The sequence below is a fragment of the Tasmannia lanceolata genome, unplaced genomic scaffold (assembly GCF_043159265.1).
Source record: "Tasmannia lanceolata isolate RefF3 unplaced genomic scaffold, GAP_Taslan_0.1 ptg000023l, whole genome shotgun sequence".
Classification (NCBI taxonomy): Eukaryota; Viridiplantae; Streptophyta; class Magnoliopsida; order Canellales; family Winteraceae; genus Tasmannia; species Tasmannia lanceolata.
The window spans coordinates 11,559,882-11,581,932 of record NW_027518700.1 but is presented as its reverse complement, the minus strand read 5'-3'; the positions used below and the strand labels follow the sequence as shown (position 1 = coordinate 11,581,932).

General features: G+C 37.8%; 2 protein-coding genes across 10 annotated transcripts in view; both read left to right on the top strand.

The window, feature by feature from the left end:
- Window positions 1-481: 481 nt before the first annotated feature.
- Window positions 482-6,019, top strand: LOC143856781 (DEAD-box ATP-dependent RNA helicase 16-like). 9 transcript variants are annotated; one of them, XM_077367053.1, is made up of 6 exons: window positions 482-500; window positions 1,093-1,267; window positions 1,637-1,792; window positions 4,118-4,155; window positions 4,280-4,494; window positions 5,111-6,019. In XM_077367053.1, exons 3-6 carry the CDS (start codon window positions 1,647-1,649, stop codon window positions 5,213-5,215), a joined length of 504 nt encoding a protein of 167 aa, XP_077223168.1. In that variant the 5' UTR covers window positions 482-500; window positions 1,093-1,267; window positions 1,637-1,646; the 3' UTR covers window positions 5,216-6,019. The 9 variants fall into 9 exon arrangements, with proteins under 9 accessions (XP_077223168.1, XP_077223167.1, XP_077223164.1 ...); XM_077367052.1 differs by lacking the exon at window positions 482-500 and adding an exon at window positions 522-642; XM_077367049.1 differs by lacking the exon at window positions 482-500 and adding an exon at window positions 528-676.
- Window positions 6,020-9,385: 3,366 nt separating this feature from the next.
- LOC143856090 (mannosyl-oligosaccharide 1,2-alpha-mannosidase MNS1-like) overlaps window positions 9,386-22,051 on the top strand; it is a 44,693-nt gene continuing 32,027 nt past the window's right edge. Inside the window, exons 1-7 of the mRNA XM_077366146.1 lie at window positions 9,386-9,969; window positions 10,994-11,041; window positions 11,215-11,409; window positions 12,344-12,456; window positions 12,828-12,893; window positions 13,071-13,242; window positions 17,300-17,389. Coding sequence (XP_077222261.1) covers window positions 9,817-9,969; window positions 10,994-11,041; window positions 11,215-11,409; window positions 12,344-12,456; window positions 12,828-12,893; window positions 13,071-13,242; window positions 17,300-17,389 — 837 coding nt within the window. The 5' untranslated portion in view covers window positions 9,386-9,816. The remainder of the gene's footprint in view (window positions 9,970-10,993; window positions 11,042-11,214; window positions 11,410-12,343; window positions 12,457-12,827; window positions 12,894-13,070; window positions 13,243-17,299; window positions 17,390-22,051) is intronic.

The window sequence follows — 22,051 nt, the reverse complement described above, 5'->3', positions numbered from 1 at the left end:
GATTGGATGATATCAATGCCCCAGCTTGAGGGAAGTGTTAAGAGTTATATTAGTTTAGGACCTTTAGGTTGATTTATATCTAATGTTTTGGTGTAATTTTGACATTTGCTGTTATGTTTATTTGCATTATTAGGATTGGCCCAGCATTGATGGCCCTCAGGCCCTGTTTGGATTGTAAGAAAAACATTTCTGACGGAAAAAGATTTTTTTCTTTTCACAATTTAGAGGGAAACTATATGAATGTGGTTAATTTAGAGTGACATCTTCATAAGTTGAGGTTCCTCTAAATAAAAATTGAATAGTGCTAGTTCAATTCATCTATTTTGTGTGTAAAAAAAGTAGGAACTTTTAAAAATATCTTTCCTTTCCAAACTTTTCCAAAAAAATTCATGCAATCCAAACAGGGCCTTAGTGCAAACTTGTGTAATTACTTATATCTACACACACAAGTGGTCGTAGTTGTTTCCAGAAAAGAAGGAGATTGGCCAACCGGGAGGCGGGTAGTCTTTGCAAACTTGTTTCCAAAAATTCATGCAATCCAAACAGGGCCTTAGTGCAAACTTGTGTAATTACTTATATCTACACATACAAGTGGTCGTAGTTGTTTCCAGAATATAAGGAGATTGGCCAACTGGGAGGCGGGTAGGCTTTGCCCGATCTGGAATTGTCAGGACGGGTTCGAAGATTTTTGATGTGTTTCCTGCTTGATTCTCTTTTTGTTTTGGACTGTTCTTGCTTCTTTGTGGCTTTCTCTGCTGTACTGACCGTCTTAGTTATGCTTTTTCTTCTTAATAAATGTATCTATCTAGTATTAAAAAAAACCTATACATGTGGTTGTGGGTTGGATTTAGTGATTTACAATCTCCACAACTCCCACAAATTCTTTCTTCTCTTTCTTTTCTTCCTTCTTTTCTCTCTTGTTCTTCCTTCCTTTTCTTCCATAAGACATGCTTATGGAAGGATTCTTAAAAGCTTAACAGTATTTTTCCTTGTTATGTATATTCTTTATGTTATGCATATTTTGATTCTACTGAAACCACGCGGAAGTTTAACTTATTCCATATACTGTTTGGTTGAAACTTATGGATGTAGATTGAGCTTGTTGTGAATGGCTTCTGTTGCTGAGAACTTACTCAATGAGAATGAAGAAGAGGGAGATCTAAGCTTTGAAGAACTTGGTCTGGAACCCTGTCTTATTCGTGCTCTTACAAAGAAGGATATTATTAAACCAACTCCCATACAGCGGGTGGCTGTACCTCTGATTCTGGTTAGTTTGACCTTGTCTGTGTTTAGTAATCTCACACCTCCTTTTGAAATTTTTTGTAATGTAACTGTTTATCTGTTGGATTAGTACATTTCTTTATTACTCAAATTAGAAGTTAAAATTTTCAATCTGGTTATCGATCTTTGTTTATGCGACAAATTGTCTCTTTTCTTTGTTGTGTATTTCTAATTGGATTTATTATTTCTTCTGTAGATTTGGGTTCTTTTTTTTTTCTTTTTTCTTTTTTACCAAAATTCAGAGGTTAACTTGTTTGCCTCTGTTATTAGTTTTTATTAATATGAAACTAAATCTTTAGAATGAAGAGTGCTTTTAATGCTTTTTCCTGAACTCTTTTTCTGTGACTGTGTGTAGGAAGGTAAGGATGTTGTTGCCTGAGCAAAGACTGGTTCTGGAAAGACCTAGGCCTACCTTCTTCCCTTACTTCAAAAGCTTTTCTCGGACTCTAGTTCAAGGAAGACTTCCCCGAGTGCCTTTGTTCTTGTGCCGACCCGAGAACTGTGCCAACAGGTATGGTGAGCTTATGTGCATTTGCATATAGTAGTGCATTTGGTACGATTTTTTCTGTTTTCTACAACATAATTTGTTGATTAAAGGGAAGAAAAAGTACCAGTGTACCATATCATATAGCCAAAATCAGTTTTGTACAACCTTTATGGGCATGTCATAAATTGTGTTGGTGAACTACAGAGTACAGACCACCAATATATAACTCTGATGCAAAAATAAAAAGTTTGTAAAATAGCATAAATTCACTTCATTTTGTCAATGGCGCTGGTTGATTGAGTTATGAGTACTGAATTTCTGAAAGTGTTTTTCTTTTTAATTTCTTAAAAGATGCTTTGACGCTTGTTCCTGATAAAATCATTTTTTCTTGAATTGTTGGTTATTTCAGCATATTTATTAACCATTAGGATCAATTGGATGTCTAGGATCATCTTATCCAAGTGGTATTTGGGCCATAACAGCATGGATTCTGAATGGGCGGCGTACCCGTGTCGGACATGTGTCGGATTCCAGTACTTCACGATTCTCTGCGACACTTCTAGATCTTTTATATTTGTTTTTTTCTGAATACTATTACCACAACTTTACTAATACCCCATGTTTTCAATTTTATACATCCTAATAGTAAGTTGTTTAGGTTCCATCCCAGCTTACCAAGCAAAAACGTAGTAAGCTGTTTATATGGAAATAAAACATTATATTTACTTATCCGATTAAAATTTTCAATATGTTACTTATTAAAACCATATTATTATGTTAAGAAAATAAAATTTGAGAATTTATTTAAATATTTTAGCTAATTTGTGAATCTTTCTTTTTGAAGTTTGTCGAATCTGACACTCGATCCTGTGTCGGGTTTCGACACGCGTACCTGTACTTATGCAACATAGGACATAGGCCATAATCCATCCAAGGTTCGCCCTATAAATGAAATGTCTGGGTCCCGCACCATCTATCGCATTTGAATGTGTCAAGAACACTATTGGGTTTCTATACAAACAAAATGGAATATAAACGCAAGGAGGAAAGATTCATACTTATGATGCCATGTCATGGAGTGGGTACTTTATGGGCAAATCTTTCGTGTCCCCTTGAGTTTATACAGTTCTCTTTTTGGTCATTTGAGAGAAGCCATCAAAAGATAAAAAATCAAATTGTTACACCACATATACAGTGCGTAGGTGTAACATTTATAAACTATTAGCATGCCTAGAATAGAAACTAGAGCATCACTGTCCCTTTATGCAAAAGAACCACTGCACCACTTGGTTGATCCCCCACTGACTTAAGCATATGTGTATACAAGCCGTAACTTTGGTAGCCAGTGGGAGCTTCATTTGGCCCCTCTGTTTATAGTATGTCCTGTGGGTTGGCCTGCCAAGTGTTACATTAGTAAATGACAGCCCAATAGCATCGAGGCCTTCTCAACATCTCACTCAGGAATTCTGCTTTATTATGTGCACTGAATTTCTTTTAACTATTAAAAACACATCAGTGACCTCTGTCTGAAAATCATGCACCCTCCCTATGATTCTCAACTGGGTCGCGAAAGGAGAAATCTTTACTAATTAACCATGTTTGTCATTCTTATCATGTTTTCTTGGACTATCGTACATGCCTCAACTCCATACGCTCATTATCTGTGTATGGTTGTAGAGTTGCATGTGTCTTAGGATGCTTTCTTGTGCACTCATATTCTGTAACTTATAGGAGCTATACCAAGTAGGTGTTTCTTTCTATATTTCTGAAATTTCTGAGTCTTTACACAGTTAAGACTCTAGATATACATGAAAAGGATAAACCCTTCATTATTTCATTAAAATATACCTTTTGATATTTCATATTCGTGAATCATTAGTTTATTTTGCAATATTGCGGATGTTGTATTTAAAGACTACAGATTTTAATTTGATTTGAGGGGCACCCTGCTTACATGGAGGCTAGTTGTTGAAATTTCAAGCTTGGAAAATCTGAAAGGATCAATTGGCGAACAATATCTTGACTCTCATGTTCAGTCTCCTTAATATTTATAGTTAATTGTAGAATTGGATATGTAAATTTTAGTCCATTCCTACGGGTTGCTAGTCAGAATCATTTCAAAACTGGGTCAAAGTAAACTTCATCATGAGGTTGGTTTTACAAGATGTTGCAAAAAGCGTCACAAAAGTTGCTATCAGAGAATCACGGGCCCAGGATTTGAGGAATGAAATTCTTAATTCTGAGAAGTGAGTATTTCTCATGTATTGTGAGCCCATTTGTTGTGGTACATGCAAGTTAAGAGCTTTTTCACTCGCAGTGTCTTTTTACTTACAAATTTCTGTTGGTCAGGTTGAAAGCTCATTTTGAAGATAATCCAAGAGACTTGAGTAATGAGATTTACTCGGAAATGTATTTCTTTCTGCTGAATTTGCTCTGTTCCGTATCCATGATCATGTGGTGGCCACAGACATATGAATTCTAATTTTTATGTGGGGGCTTGTGATTGGGCAGATTTACTTAAGCATGACATAGTACTGAGCAGGAAGCCACCTCCCTCTCATTTACGTGTCGTACCCGATTACCTTTTGGATCCAACAACACAGGAAGCGAGCAAGATTGTCAAGCTCGCAAGAGCTGCAGTGGGAAAAACTGAACCAAGGCGCCTCATGGGGCCAAATAGAAGAATCGGAAGAGGTAGAGATCCACTCAAGACTTTCTCTGCCGAGGTTTGTACACATTCTCTCTCCTTTATCTTCAATGCCATGTAAACTTCTGGTTTTAACTTCTATACTCTTCGATCAACTCTAGCAAGTGTAGGCATCTTTACATTTCTTTAGTTATTTTTATTGTATAATCGCATCTACTTTTTTTTGTTATTTTAAAGGAAAATATGCCCCAATCTCTTGTAAAAATGATGGAAGTCCTCGTCAAAGATTGGGGGCCTTACCATGGTTTTCCATCGTAATAATGTTCCGACATTGATCTTTGTTAGTAGGATGCACATGATAAAACTAGGAAAATGATGGAATTTTTCATCTTCACAAGAGTCTTGAACTTGCTTGTCTTTGTCCTTATTAATGTTATTATGTATGATATAACCCTTTCTGGATTGAAGACATTGTAGTGATAACCGAAATTTGTAGATGTTTGTTGCTTGTTATACCATAAAGAAGAGCAACAAGAAACTTTTACCATCTGTTCTTCTCTTTCCACCCATCTGTTTTTATTGCGGTTTTTTACCTTCTTGTCATAACCAAACTTTGTTAGTCCAATGTGAATTTCACTATAGGATGATGATTTTTTACTCCATTATTTCTTGGTTTCTGCATGAATTTGGTCCAGACACGAAAGAAATCTCACAAAGGTGGGAAGAAAAGGAAGGAGGGCAAAGAGGGAGGAGCAGACCACCTCAGCAAACGCAAGAAAAAGGCAAGACATGCCATCTGAGTCCTTCTATAATTGTAATCCCATTTATTATTTGATCTTAGAAAATGGGGGGGTTTGATACACAACTGAAAAGAAAAACCACTGGGGCATTATACCCCACAGTTTTGTAGTCAAGTATTAGTGATAAATTATTTAGTAATGTCTTTGTTGTGCTGCTTACTTTCCTCATTAACACTTTTATAAGCAATTTCGAGTGACTTTGTTGCACCTCTTTGCATAGCTCAGCTCATAAACAAGTCTTGACTTTAGACTTGATTTTGAGGTCATCCATTGCAACTAGAACATTGTACAAAATATCAGCATGTATTCAACATATTCTGAACTCTGTTGGAATGTGCAATTCTGTGGATTTGTGAATTTTTAGAGGAATGAGGTGCATTGTTTCTCAATTTTCTTGTCAGAAGAAAAAAATATCCCTTTTTCTCAATTTTCTTGTAATAAGAAAAATGTCCAAACGGTGGATATATTAGTAGACTAATTATGGAGGGGGAGATTCCTATGTCATTAGGTAGGTGGATGGAAGCCCACCCCACCTGTGGAGGTTCGTAAACTTAATTGATGAGATTCAGGATCGTGTGGAGGGACATCCGGTTCGTTTCCAGCATGTTTGGAGATCAGCTGTTGGCAAGGCAGATTGGCTCGCAAGAACGATATTGAAGACTTTGGACATGTTCCCTCCTTGATTTTTCTTGGTTGTTGTACTTTGTCTTGCGGCTTTTTCTCCGTTTCCTTTGCCGCAAAATTTGTTTATGTTGTAAAAATGAACATAAAATAAATTTTCCAACAAAGGTTATAATTTTCTGATTTGTTAATAACCAAGTATAATAATCAGATAAGCTATCTGAGCAGCTGCTTCAAAAACTCATGTGGCCCATATTTTTGGGGTGATCCAAAGCATTCATTTGAAAGGCCCTTTCATGGATAGGTGTGTACTAAAAATCAGCCCCATAGGATCATCCTAACCCAATCAAAGGTGGAGGGGAAAATGGACAGACACTGTTTCTGACAATTTTTTCCCTCCACAAATGGCAGGGTTAGGATGATCCTAAAGGGCTCATTTTTGGTACACACCCTATCCATTGAAGGGCCTTCCAAACGAATGCTTTGGATCACCCAAAAAATGTGGGGCCACATGAGTTTTTGAAGCAGATGCTCAGATAAGCTATCTGCTGCTCAGCGCAGGAACACTTTTCTCATTTGTTAATATAATCTATTTCTTCCTTACGGTAGGCCAATTTTCGATTCTAGTTTATAATTTATGGTCTGATCAATAGCCCATAAAATATTCAAATCTCTTAAAGCAGTAAGGTCCGAGGCTTTCTATTTCAACTTTGTGGTCGTAGGTTCAACCTAGCTTGCCCACCAAAACAGGGATTTTCTAAGCAATTTCAGAGAACCATTTCGCAGCTCACTTTGGCTGCAGAGAACGGCCAAATAGGCTTGTGTTCTTGCAAATTTTCCTATTCTTTTAATTCATCTTAAGTGCAGCTCTCTCTTGCAAAAGTGAGCCGTGAAATTGCCTAGCAAATCCCTATGTAACACCATTAGTTAGCACAAGAAAATTTGTTTAGAATTTTGTCATTTACAAAATATGGTGGGGGTAAAATTGGAAAGTTGGCAAAAAAAAGGTGTTTATAAAATGCTTAAAATGCATTTTAAACATGTTTTAAATGTTTGCCTAACAACACACCAATAAAATGAGTTTTTTTAAAAAAAAGAAAAAAGCTGTTTAAAACGGAGTTTTGCTAACTATGCTTAATACTAAGTAAATTAACTAGTCATTATTATTGTTTGTAATCATAGCATTATGTTTTTTTGGTGGGATTTGCTACGCAATTCTGTGGAAAGCCATGCCAGTTCATGGCTCACTTTTGCAAGAGAGAGAAACCATGTAGGCGCATTTTCTAGCATATTTTGTCCTATGCATTTAATTCTTCTGAAGTCTTATTAATTTAATTGCCTAGCAAATCCCATATATGTAATTTGATTTGAAAAGATCAATATCTAGAGGTGTAAAAAAAAAACCGGGTTTGGGAATCGTGGGGTTTTCTAAAACAAAACCCGACCTGACCGACCCAAGATATTTCTCGGGTAGGGTTGGGCTCTTCAAAACCAGACCTGCCCAACCAGAGTTGCAGTCGTAGGTGTAGCATCAATTTCCCAAGAAATAATGTGGAAAGTGGAATTTTTCTAGGGCACGTTTGGCTACTATGAATTTTTTTCTTTTCTTTTTTTCATGATAAACTAGTTTTTCCACATGGTGAGACTTGAGAGAAGGGTAGGACGGGTGAAGTGGCAAAATCAGGAAACAAAAAAAGAAATCAGGAAACTAGATTTTTCATGATTTTTAACCACTTCTCACCCTCATTTCTATGGTGCACTCTCATATCCCCCCTATTGGTCAAATTCCATTAACTTGGTCAAAAGATGCCAGTTGTGGGGATTGCCCCTTGATTGATTAAGATTGGATAGCTATGATGATGTCTATCCCCTCCCTGTGATTCATTTTGAGGGTTCGATGGTGATCAGTTTTAATGCAAAATGATGTGGTCCTGCTATTAATAAGCACATGAATATATATTTACTAGCATTCCACGATGATCGGTCCTACTTAGACCTGGCAAACGCGACCTGTGCCCGCGGGTCGACCCGACCCACCCGCAAATTTGCGGGCACAGGTCTGAGTTTTAGTGACCCGTCAAAACTGACCCGCGGGTGACCCAACCCAGAAAAACACGGGTCGGGTTGGGTCAACCCGCGGGCACCCGCAGGTCATTTGGCTTTTTTAAGTGTGGTGATTTTGTCATGCTAATCTAGTTAGAAGGCTTTTTTTTCTAATGCAAAGGATGATGATTTTGTCATGCTAATCTATTTTTTAAGGTTTTGATGCTTGAATAGGTTATGGCTGGCACCATAGAATATAAATAGGTTGTGGCTGGCACCATAGGTTGATCCCAACCCTTCGATCTGAATGTTAGAGGGTTGTTCGCTTGATCCTAACCCTCTAGAGATCGGAGGGTTAGGATCAACCTATTGAAATTATTTTTGGGGCACAACCTATTTAGGCTGTGGGCCATCTAATTGACGGTTTAGATCATCCCACGGTGCTGGCCATACCGCCCTCATCAAAATCCAGTGATAACATTTCCCAAAAGAAACGACAGTTTGAATTTGCGGGTGACCCGCGGGTTGATCCGGCCCACCCACGGGCCGCATGGGTGACCTAAATTCTGACCCTAAAAAATACGGGTCATTTCCTGACCTGACCAGTGTGACCCGCACCCGCATCACCCGCGGGTTGACCTAGCCCGACCCACCCGTTTGCCAGGTCTAGTCCTACTATTTAATGCAAGATGATGTAGCCCTCCGATCTCTAGAGGAACTGCATTTATATGGAAACCTCTATAAATCGGAGGGTTGGAATCATCCTGTGGAAATGATTTTTTGCCACAACCTATATACGTTGTGGCCCATCAAATGGACGGTTTGGATCATTATACGGTATGGCCGCACAATACTTGCATGAACCGGTGTATATGCTTATAATTCCCTTTATTTTTTCTTTTTATTATACTGTAAATAGGTACTCGCAATGGCTTATGCAGGAGAGATGTTCACGCTGGAGACCATGGGGAAAAGAAAAGAATAAAGAGAAAATAGTGAAAAAATGCAGCAGAAATGGGAAGGCAAACAGGAAGTGTTGCTTTCCAATAAGCTGAGTTTAACACCAATCTTGAAAACTATCCATAGTACCATAGTAGTTCTGGATATTGTGGTTGGGGGTTAGGATCATAGTTAGCAAAACGCCGTTTTAAGAAAAACAAATGCGTTTTATTTGTTTGCAAAAAAATACACCTGACGAAGACATTAAAATCACGTTTTTCTGGCCAAATTTCTAACTTTACCCCACTCACGTTTTGCTTACTACGGTTAGGATTGCACGATTGGCTTGATCTCTGGGCTGTAGGAAACTAGGGGCGCAACTTGTCTGGTCTGGTCGGGTTGAGTTCAGGTCGGGTTCGGGTTGAGCTTGGGTCGGATTCGGGTTTAGCGCTTGGGCAACTGAACCGAGTGAAACCTGGCATTTTTTTATCAATTTTTTCTTTTAGTAAGCTTAAAAAGTTAGGTCAGATTGGGTTCAGGTTGAGCAAATGGTTCCATTGGGTTCAAGTTGAGCAAATGGTTCCTCGGGTAGGGTACGGGTTGACCTCAACCCGACTGAACCTGACCCTGAGTTGTACAACTCAATTCTAGTGCTGCTACGGAAACCCGCTGCATAACCGAGAGTGGAACCAAGCAAATCCCTACAAGCCCCTCCCAATCCTATTAAAAGTCAAAAAGCATTAAAAAGACCTTCTACATTTCAATTCCACCAAACCTCCATTTGCATTTTTCTTACCAGTCGAGGGGAGATTTTTTTTTTATGTCGTTTGTGGGACGACCCAAACGACCCAGAAAGAGATACTTTATTTCTTAGCTCTTTCTTAGGAATTTCTTCAAACAGTTAATGGGCGTGGGATCGCCCCTTCTTCCCTTCTCGATATCCAGTTGAATTGAAGGAGGAAAGGGTGGAGAACTAGAGATTTTATTTACAAGCTTAGATGGGTCGGGCTCGATCTTCCTCTAGTGGGTTGAGATATCTCAAGCCATTGTATTACGTCAAGCGCCCAAAGCGCTTGGCCCTCCTCTTCATTAGTTTCGTCCTTGTTACATTCTTAGTCTGGGATCGCCTAACTCTATCCAAAGAACACGAGGTTGGTCCATTTGTTCCTTTCTTGTTCATTACTTTTCCATTTCTCTTCTTTTGCCAATTTTCCTTGTTCTTGTGGATGTTTGACTCTAAGTTTCTGGTTTGGACTAATGAAAATTTTAGTGGTCACTATATATGTCTCTTCGCGAAGATCTTAAAGTGGCAAATGGAGTAGTAGAAAGTCATAAGAAAAAGTTTTGTGTGATCATTTTTTTTTTTTGAAATGGGAGTTTTGTGTTATCATTCAAATAAAAAAGAGAAAGTTTTGTGTAAAATAGTTCTCTAGAGCAGTGTTTCAAAACGTAGATGCAGGCCAAAATGTGGCCAAAGCAAATCCTAGTTGATTTGGCATGATGCGGTTGAGTACTCGGCTGACGCAGTCATAACCATGGTTTTAAATTTCGATTTCGGTCCGGTCGAGACTGACACCGAAACGTACCGAAACAGAAACGGCCGAAACTTACCGAAATTTGGAAAAAAATATTAATTCTTATTCCTGTACCGAATTTCGGTCGAAATTACCGGAATTTCTGAAATTTTGGCCCAAAAAACGACATTTCATTCGCCTTTACTGAATTTTGGCCGAAATTTCGGAATTTCGGCAAAAATTTCAGTTTCAGTTACCCCTGAAGTTTCGGCCGAAGCCGAAATTTAAAACCTTGGTCATAACTCGGGAGGGTAAGGGAGTTTTGGTTGACTTTGTAGGGAAAATGCAGGCTCGGACAAGAACGCGGCTAAGGTAAAAGAGAGTCGACTCGAGGGAGTTCAGGATGGTGCGGGAGAGTTTTGAAACTATGCTATAGAGTACTTGTATGAAAGCAGATAACCTTGTTGATATTTTCTTTTGAGTTGATCTTTTTGTATTTTTTTTGAAATGAATTGATCTGTTTGTATTGATACCCCAAAAGTAAAAAAAATTTCATTCCTTTATTATGTTATAAGAAAACAATGCAGCATTTGCTTCTTCATTTCTCTAGGTATTTGTTTGTATTTGATTATTTCCGTCCTATCTATATGTTTTTTTGTAGGTAGAGATTTCTAAGTTAAATGATGAACTGGCCCGACTGCAGAGTCAGGCAAGTAGTATGAAATTTTAATATTTCATATATATGGGATGTATGCAGCCAAGCTTTTATTACTTTCTGTTTGATTGTTAGGATTTTGAATACATAAAAGAAATTCGTACTGTTCTTTTGTTTCGAATAATCTGGTTTAGCACTATGAATTAATGTTCTGTAAAATGCTGTAGTTGCAAGATGTAAAGAACTTTTTGGGTGATTCGGGTGAAAATATCCCTTTCACTGGCAAATTTGGCGAACCTGCCAAGAAAAATATTGTTCCTGGTGACCCCATCGACATCCAGAGAAGAGATAGAGTAAAACAAGCAATGATTCATGCGTGGACCTCTTATGAGAAATATGCATGGGGCCAAGATGAACTTCAGGTTTGCTAGTTTTGTTTCTAAGAAATTGTCACCTGTGTACTTGGCCTTCTCTTTCGTTTTCTGTTTCTCTCAAACATTATAGTCTTTTTCAATCTAGTTATTTCCCATTTCATCTCTTTTGTTTTTTGTTTTTTTAATTCACATGTTGATGTCTTACGACATGTAGAACATGGATAAATTGTGCTTTTTTATTAGGCTTTAATATGAAAGGCATTTGGACATTGCCTTTAATGATTCATATTTTCTGTATAGCTCAATTTTTAGGCACATCCTACCTGAGAGTTGAATCAAGTAGGGGTTACCATCAATTTTGGAAGGATTGATTTATAGTATAAAGATTGTTTTTTTTTGGTAACATTTTTTCCTTTGAGATATTTATTGATAGAGAAAGTAAAAGCTATTACACGAATCATAGAGCTTACTTAATTCACATGATCCTTCTTCTTTAGCCTCCATTTCTTCACTTGCCTCACAAAATGTGAATAAAAGATCCATAGATCTTGCCCATCAAATTTTGGATCATACCGATCATGCTTACCACTCTCCAAGGACGTTGACTTCCGTTCAATGTCCACATGGAAACATTGTGAATCACGGTCAACCAAGAGTTTTTTTAATGGAAAGATTCTATTAAAAATCAATTAGAAAAAAAGGAAAAAGGAAAACATACAAAAGTCCTTTTAATGGATGTTATTAACTGTATTTTTTTACTCAGACACATCCTATTGTGCTTTCCATTAGTTTACATCATTACCTATGTTTTAGCCACTTGGCTGTTCTTCTTTGGGTTTTCTTTCCATTTCAATACTGATTTTTAAAATATGGGAGCTACACTGTAATACTAATCTTGCCTTTTTTGTATGTATTTATGACATTTTACAATTTCATTTGTAATCTTTCCAAAAACCAATATGTTATGTATCTTTTCTGCCAGCCACAGACAAAGAACGGTGTCAACAGTTTTGGTGGGCTTGGAGCAACCATAGTAGACTCTCTTGATACATTATACATAATGGGTCTACATGAGGAGTTCCAAAAGGCAAGAGCGTGAGTACCAACTTTTTGGCTTGAAGTCTTCTTGTATCAAAGATAGCATCTTCTTTTTTCTTTATGAGAAACCATTCAATTTTGTATCGGTTCAGAAAGAAAATCTTACATTGGATATATTCTAGGATTCTGTTGAGCAAAGTTTATTATCAACTTGAAATGGTAGCTATTTGTGTTTCTTACGTCTTTTTTCCTAATAATGGGTTCCCTTTTAATATTCCTCTGGCATTCCTTCAAGTTATTCTAAAATATGTTGTCACTACAACCTTGGAACCTGTTCTTAAATAATTGGATCATTTATTTTTGGTGATTGTGTCATTTTTGTTAAACTCCTCTGATCTAGTATTAATTGTTATCGTTGTTCATGGCAGGTGGGTTGCAAGCTCTTTGGATTTCAACAAGGACTACGATGCTAGCGTTTTTGAGACAACTATAAGGTTGCATTATAAGATTTAATTATATGGTCATTCTCTGATTTGTCTTCTTGCCCGATTGAAGGAAGCCTTGTAATGGCTTATGAGAGTTTTGGTCGTATTAATTTGGAGCAACAGATCTCTGTAATTCCATGTATGCTGTTTCTGCTTGCTTGACGTCTCCATTTCAATGAATTCCAGAGTCGTTGGTGGACTTCTAAGCGCATATGATCTCTCAGGGGACAAAGTATTTCTTGAAAAGGCTAAAGATATTGCAGATAGGTTGCTACCTGCATGGAATACCGCTTCAGGAATTCCTTATAATAGGATTAACTTGGCAAATGGACATGCACATAATCCCGGATGGACGAGGGTAGTTTGTGAACTTCTCTTCTAGTTTGATTTTAATTATCTCCTTGACAATGCATATATTTATCTGTTTTTCTTATTTGGATGCCTTGCACGTAGACGTGTTGCCCAGGTACTTCATTTTGAACGATGTGTCCTTGCTGCATGACACTTCCTATTATGAATATAAAATATGAACCTAATTTTATTTAGTGTGTTTTATAGGAGGGCAAGTGATTTACTGTATTTACACGTAATTCGGTTATTCTCTTGGTATTTATGTTCTTAATTTCCTTCATTTCCACAGTTGTATACAATTTTGTGTTTTATCACTCTTATCAGATCTGGTTATAGAAATGTCATTGGCATGAATTCTTCCCAAGTTAAAATACATACATGCAGAAGTATCTTAGTTTTTTAACATCCTAGAAGTATTTTCAGCATACATAATGATAATATCTTCAGATAGTTTTTGCAGAAATTTATCTATTCATTTCTTTGTAACTTTTTCTTTTCCCGGCAATTCTGTTGTCAGTGGAAAAGCAATTTTGGAGGTTGAAATTGTATTTCCTGCTAAAATGTATCTACCGATTTTCCAATACCCTTGTGTATTCATACTATACTTCGTTTTGATTGTCACACTCTTAACTCATTCTTATCCAAACCAGTGTCTAAAAATGTGGATGTGACGCGAAATGCGGACAAGAAAAATCCTTCTCAACTCGGCGCTGATGCGGCCAAGAACGCAGTTGACGAGGTCAACGTGGTCGTAACTCGGGAGAGTCAAAGGAGTTTTTATTGACTCTACAGGGCAAAACACGGAACGCGGATGTGTGCGAAGCGGAACGCGTCCAAGAAAAATCCTTTTCGACTCGGGCGAGTTCCTTGTCGTGTCAAGGAGTTTTTAAACACTGATCCAAACTGTTCTGTACCTAATAACTCGTTCATGTACTCTGCGCACCATAGTCCAGTCTTCCTTGGCCTTCAAATGGTTATATATTATTTTGACAAATTTCCCTCAACTCCAACTCGATGAAATGCTGTTTTCAAGTTTTTTCTGAGCATACCTGATATTTCAAACATGTTAAAATCAAATTGCTCATAATCACAATTCAATTTTTATGATTTTAGTCAATTATTATGTTCCAAGATCTCAAATGTGAACAAAATAATGAACATCCTACTTTTTGCCCATAGATACTGTGCAGTGTGCATTCTCTATCAGCTATTATATTCTCTGTCAGCTCATTTATTGTCCGAAATTGAGTTTTTATCTTCAAAGTATTTTGGGAATTTTGAAGAGTGGTTTAATAAATCAATTCAGTCAACACCCCTCTGTCAAGAACTGAACTCTGATTGACTTTGAAGGTTAGCACCGACATGAAGTTCCAAGCTCGTCAAGGTTTTTTAAGTTTACATTTTCGTGATTTATCTAATTCTGTTTAGATTTGTTAGCCGAAAGTTTAGACAGAGAAAATAAATGAGTTAGGGTTATCTCCCCCTGACTCATATCTTTATACTAAAACATAAAGGAATGTACAAAGTCCTAAATGCCCTTAGGCAAGTTCCATATTCCAACACTCCCTCTCAAGCTGGAATGTAGATATCATACAATCCTAGCTTGTTACATATATCACTCAATTTTGACTTATTTAAGGACTTTGTAAACATATCAGCTAATTGGTCCCCTGACCGAGTAAACACAGTGCAAATCTCTCTTTTCTGGATAAAATGACAATCCACTTCAATATGCTTGGTGCGCTCATGGAAGACTGGATTGTTGGCAATGTATATTGCAGCTTTGTTGTCGCAATAAAGCTGCGAAGGAGAAGATGAAATGAAGCCAATTTCAGAAAGAAGTGAACATAGCCAAATAAGTTCCGTGCTTGTCTGTGCCATTGCCCTGTATTCAGCCTCTGCACTGGACTTAGCTATAACATCCTGCTTCTTACTCTTCCATGAAATAAGATTGCCACCTACAAATGTACAATACCCAGTGGTGGACCGTCTATCTGCTGGGGATCCAGCCCAATCTGCATCAGAGAAGCCTTCAACTTTCATATGGCCATGTCTTTTGAACATCAATCCCTTCCCTGGAGCTCCTTTCAAATACTTGAGAATCTGTGTCACCGCAGCCTAGTGAGAAGTACGTGGAGAGCTCATATATTGACTGACAACTCCAACAGCATATGAAATATCTGGCCGAGTAACCGTGAGATATATAAGTTTACCGACAAGCCTGCGATACCTGCTAGGATCCTCCAACAACTCTCCTTCTTCTGGAACGAGTTTCACATTAGGATCCATGGGTGTAGAAGCTGGTTTAACTCCAAGATTGCCTGTTTCTTTTAGCAAGTCCAAGACATACTTTCTCTGTGATAGGAACAAGCCTCTAGAAGAACGAGCAACCTCTATCCCCAAGAAATACCTGAGCTGACCCAAATCCTTAGTAGAGAATTCCTTTTGCAAGAAGGTTTTCAAACGTTGTATACCTTGTGAATTGCTCCCTGTGATGATTATGTCATCCACATAAACTATCAACAAAATACACCCAGCTGAAGAGTGATAACTGAAGACTGAGTGATCCACTGCGCATTGTTTCATGCCAAAGCGCATGACTGCCTCACTGAATCTCCCAAACCACGCACGCAGAGATTGTTTGAGGCCATAGAGTGACTTGCGTAGGCGACACACGTAAGAGGAAGTCTCCGCCTGAGCAACAAACCCGGGTGGTTGCTCCATATACACCTCCTCAGTCACGTCGCCATGGAGGAAGGCATTCTTCACATCCAGCTGATGAAGGGGCCAGCTATGATTAACAGCAAGAGACAGGAGCACACGGACAGAGGGAATTTTCGCAACGGGACTGAAGGTCTCAGTGTAGTCAACACCAAAAGTCTGAGTGTATTCTTTCGCGACTAACCGTGCTTTTAAGCGCTCGACAGTACCATCAGGGAGGTATTTGATGGAGAAAACCCACCGACAACCAACAGGACGGGCACCAGATCCCATGTATCATTACTATGAAGAGCGCCCATTTATAGGTTCATAGCATCACGCCAGCCAGGATGGTCAAGAGCCTCAGCCACTGACTGTGGTAAAGACATAGAAGACAAGGAGGAAACAAAGCTCTGGAAGGTACTGGTGAGCTTATCATAAGAAACAAAATTCGAAATAGGATGTGCAGTGGAACGGGATCTCGTACGAGATGCAATAGGAGAATCAGAAACAACAGAGGAAGGCGGAAGAGAAGATACCTGAGAGCGGGAGAGAGGGATCATCGGCTCAGAAGATGATTGTGCGAGGCGAAAGTGATTTTGTGGGGGGGGGGGTCAGAAATTTTTTTCCTGAAAAATTTTGGGGGGGTGCAAATCCTGAGAGAATGACTCCTTCTTAGGAGGAAAAAGAGTAAAAGACAGCGTGCCGGTGTGCCTCGGATGAAACTTGGCCCGGAGTTGGGTTTCGCGGCGAGGGGGTGGGGGGTGGTGGAGAAGATGGAGGCTGATAGAGAACCCTTGGGATCAGAAAACCCTAAGGCTCTGATACCATGTTAGCCGAAAGTTTAGACAGAGAAAATAAATGAGTTAGGGTTATCTCCCCCTGACTCATATCTTTATACTAAAACATAAAGGAATGTACAAAGTCCTAAATGCCCTTAGGCAAGTTACATATTCCAACAAGATCCAATCAATTACCATCACATTTGCCGTTTTTTGCTTTTTTGTAACAAAGCTTGATTTTCAATGCTTTCACCAGCTCAATCAGGAACCTGACATCCAGCTGTTGTGTCCTCGACTATGATTTTAGAGTCTACAACCAAATTGTTGTTGAAACTGTGTCAGAACAAATAGTGCTTGACTTTCATCTGTTGACAATTTTATTTATTGTTCTCTAGGATACTATATGCTTTTCCTGCTAAAGTGATGCCCTATAGAGGGCAGCCGGAAATGTTTTGTTTCCCTTCTTTCATATATTGTAATAGCCATCCTGTGACGTAGTATGAGTGTTTTTCTGTAATATGTTCCATTTTTGTTTTCACTTAGAATATGTTCATCAATATTTATAATTTTTCGTGTTCTCAGGGTAACAGTATCCTAGCAGATTCGGGCACTGAGCAGCTGGAGTTTATAGCTCTATCTCAGAGGACAGGAGACCCAAAGTACCGGGAGAAGGTTTCTTTCAATTATAGTGTTGATAGTTAACATGCCCTACATTGATTAAAGTTGAAAGATGCATATTTTTCATACATTCTGCACATATACATGTATTTCAATTTTCATATGAGGGTCTGCTAGTTGTACACGCGACCTTTCACATTTGTATGCACCAGTGCATATGCATTTGAAGTTGGTACTTAAATCGTGTGCTAGTGATACAGCATATTCATTAGTGACGTTCAAAGTCTGCCTTTCTTGTTTCCATACAGTTTAAAAGGGTTAATTTTTTAATACTGAGTTGGTAAATTTGGTTGCTGGGGGCTTGGCTGGTATGTTAACATTAGGACTTGGGGATTTTCCTATTTGTGTCTCTACCATATCTAATGACTTTGTCGACTGTAGAAGCCTTGGGATTGTCACTTGAGCTGAGCTCCAATTAATGTTAAACTTCAAAGAGCCTGTCGACAAAGCTCTTGTTGTGCTCTCTAATTGCATAGGGTGACTCCTTTAATGCAATTAATTGGGCTTCTCTATTGGACCATGGCTTTAAAGACTGTCTTCCTGGCGATCACATCAGGGATTTGGTGGCATTTTTTGAATTTTATCTTTCCCTTTTTGAGAGAAGCAAGTGACACTTGCAAAGCTCTTGTTGGAGGATGGATCCTGAGCTCCTTTGTGTCATAGGGTTTTACACCTCCTTTTTTATGTGTTTTCTTTGTATATTTATGTCATTTTCATGGTTTTAAATTTCCACCGAAACCGACAGGAAATGACCGAAATGTTTTTGTTTCCATCCCCATCGAAACGATATCAAAATCGAAAACATAACGAAACAAAAATCGCAAGTGTATTAGTGGTATGCTATGTAACTATGTGCTGTTTAATTATGTGTATGAATTGCATGTGGAGTGTAATTTATGTATTATGTAAAAAAAAATTATATGAGTTACTCAGTTCAAAAAAAATAATATATATATTTATATGAATTGCATGTGAAATGTGGCATGTACCGAATTATCGAACCTGTGCTACCGTGCATGTCACTAGGTGTTTAATGTTGTTAAACCATTACGGATGGCTGTCTTTCCGTTTCCGTGGCAACCAAAATCGAAACTGAAATTTAAAAGTTTGGTCACTTTACCAGCAAGCTTTTGCCAAAGAGAACGAGTACATAGATGTTAGCCGAAGGTTCTCCATGGGTTCAACTAATCACCTTTACCTTGTTGTTTTGATGCTAGCATACCCAAATTGATTAGTCTTTATGGACTAATGTGTTGCTTTGTAGTATTGTGCCTTCGACATGAAATTCAAATGTCAAACCAAAGTTAGCACATCTAGCACAATACAACTCAACATATGGCTTGCGGATCAACATGCATAATGAACCAAACAAGCTTGTACATACATTGGAGACATCATCCTTGGAAGATGTTCAAGTCAAGAGCTCAAGTTAAAGATCCCACAAGCATGCCTTTCAAAGTGCCAAGAGAAGCTTGGAGATGAGCTAGCATTGGTGACCACCTCATGTACCATTGAAGGCGTTCAAAGAATGGAGGAAGTCACAAGATACAAAGAAAGTTGAAGAGTTCACTCACAAATTGAAGATGTCCAAGAAAGTGTTGAGGAGCCAAGACAACAAGAAGACTCAAGGTTCTATTTTTATAGATTGTATTGGAGCCATCTTGTCAAATGTTTTGCACTTTCGAAAGGTTTTCAAATGGTTTTTATAACAAACTTGACATCTTTGAAAACCATCTACACACCGTAAAATATGTTTGAAAAACTTGAACAAAAACCCAAAGCCCTAAGTCTTTATTGTATAAAAACAAGTTTTCAAAACAGGACCAGTCGACCGGGCGACCGTGGGATGGATGTTGGAACTCCAGCATCTACCCGATGAAAGTGGGCCAGTCGACCGAGGAAATACCGGTTGACCGCGGATGGGCTCCTGGAAATTTGGGAGTCATCCAAAAAGGTCTCGGCGGTCAACCACCACAAGTTCGGCCGACCGCGGATAGGATTTGGACAAAAAATAAAAAATGTCCAGAAAGTCCTCGCCCGATAAGGGCGGGCGACCGCGACACCTCGATCGACCGCCCCCGTCTGGCAAAGTATCCGTTGGGGCTTGCGCGACTTGCTTTTTCTTGGTCCGTTATTTACGGTTTTGCCCCCAAACTGTAATATCTTTGTTTGGGCTATTTATACCCTATCATTGACCTTCTAAACTACCTTTTGCAAGATCATTTCACATCTTTTTGAGCTTACACTTTCAAATCTAAGGTTTTTAGGTTTATCCTCTTTAATGCTTTGATTTGTGCATTTTTACATTCAACAAGAGGATCTCTATAGGGCTTCTATTGGTGTAATCTTTTGGAGTGATTGTGAGCATTTTCATTGTAACATTTGCCTATCAAGAGGCATTGAGTGAGCTTTCATCTTCTTCCTTTTCATTTTAATCGGGGTCTACGGTTCGGCCCAACAACAAAGGTGAATAGGCGCGAAGTGGTGCTTTTCCCTTTGAGGCGGTTTGCAAAGAGGGATCACTACCTTGGAGGCGGTTTTGTGAAGAGGGATTGTTCATTGGAGGTGGTTTGTATAAAGGGGGTTTGTCCCTTGAATGAGTCAAGTTGTAAAGCCAAGAGATTCGGTGTGCATAATCTCAAATAGTGAAAGAAAATCCCAAGGAAAGGCCAAGTACTTGGGTAGTGGAGTAGGTCTGTTTGTGACTGAACCACTATACATGATTGCGTCGTTTCCTATCCTCTTCATTCTTCTTATGGCAATTGGTAATATCTAAACCCTTCATTTATGTTTATGCTCAATTAAACAAGTGTTAGATTTAAACTTGTAGTGTTTTCAAAATACTAATTAAACTTGATTAAAAAATTTTAATTATCCAATTCACCCCCCTCTTGCGTTGCGTATTGGGATTTCAATCGGTATCAGAGCTAAAGGTTCTTATATAGGTTTTTACTTGAAAATTTTCTAGAGAAAATATCCAAGGCAACCAATGGACTCTAGACTTCCCTCATTTGATGGATACGATTACGGTTCTTGGTCAATCCGTATGAAGATCTACCTTAAAAGTCTAGAGTTTGGGGTTTGGGGTTTAGCAAGCTATTGAAAAAGATCTTTCCATTACAAACCCTAGAAAATTAAAAGAAAAAGACATTAGATTATATTTTTTAAACACTAAAGGCACCATTGCATGATTTGTCCCCTTGCATGTTTGATAAAGCTTCATCTTGTAAAAATGCTAAGGAAATTTGGACTACACTTGAAAAGAACTACACTGAAAATATCTGTCTAATGGCTTTAGATAAACCCAATCAAGAGGATGATGAAAATGAAACAATGTTATATGAAGAATTATATTATACTTGTGAAAAATTCCATGATAAATTAATGGAAGAAGTATCTAAAAATATTACTTTAACAAATGATATGGACAAATTGAAAAATGAATATGACACACTATTAGCAAAAGAAGAAAAATTAAGTAAAATAAACAAGAATTTAGAAGAAGAAAATTTAAAAATAATTGAAGAACTTAACACCTTAAAAAGGGAAGAAGAACAACTAAAAACTAACTCATCTCTTGAAGTGAATAAATTGGAAAATGAAATTAGAGAGATGAAAGTTCAAAATGAAAACCCTTTATTGGAAGCTCACAAACTACAAGAAAGTATGCTTATGCTCATAAACATTCTTGTAGTGATACTTGCTCTTCATTTACTAGCTGCTTATCTTGTGATTATTGTGGTAGATGTGGGCATTACAAATCTAGATGTAAGTTTAGATTTGTAAAATTCAATATGTTTGTTTGGATTAGAAATGATGCACTAAATAAAACAAACCTTTTTGGACCCAAGATGGTTTGGGTTTCAAAACCCCCTACTTGAACAATTTCATATGATTAGTAAATTTAGGAGTTGTGCTTCTCTGTTATATCAGTTATATCTTACTAGATATCTTGTACTTGAGTGTGATGAAAAATCTTGTATCTATTCACTTTGTGCTTGATTGCTTACATTTCTTATAATCTTGCATGCTAGATACTATACTTCTAAGATAGATTGAATCCCTTGCATCTAGTTGATTGTGCTTCAATGTTTAAATCATTTAAAAATAAGTTAGAGATTCATGTGCCTATTCTTGATTATCTTCTTGTATATAGTGAGATGTGCTTAAGTTGGAAAATTCATATGAATTCTTGTAGGTAGTTACACGTGCTTATCTTGCTTGATCTTTATGTCTCTATAATGTAGTGTTCATACCATTCGTGACATGATACACTATCTTTGATTAATCTTATAAACTCATGTCATTGTACTAGAAGACTACTCTCACTTATAATGGTATGACCATGTACTTAGGTCGAAGTGTTTTGTATCTCACTTGAAACTTATTCATGCACTTAGTATCTTTATTGACCATAGGATCAGCCTAATTGGTTCAAGATAAGTTTCTAAATATAGATATCCTTGAAACTTGAATCCAAGTAGGTCAAATCCAATGTTTGCTAGATCTCAAGGCGCTCACCTAGTCTATCACATTCTATCTAGGAAAATCTAGAACAAAAATGGGTCTAAAACGTAAACCTTGATGAATTTCTAAACTCAAGGTTAAAATCATAAGAAATTCACAAGTGAAAATTGTTGGTTCATTAGTCCAATG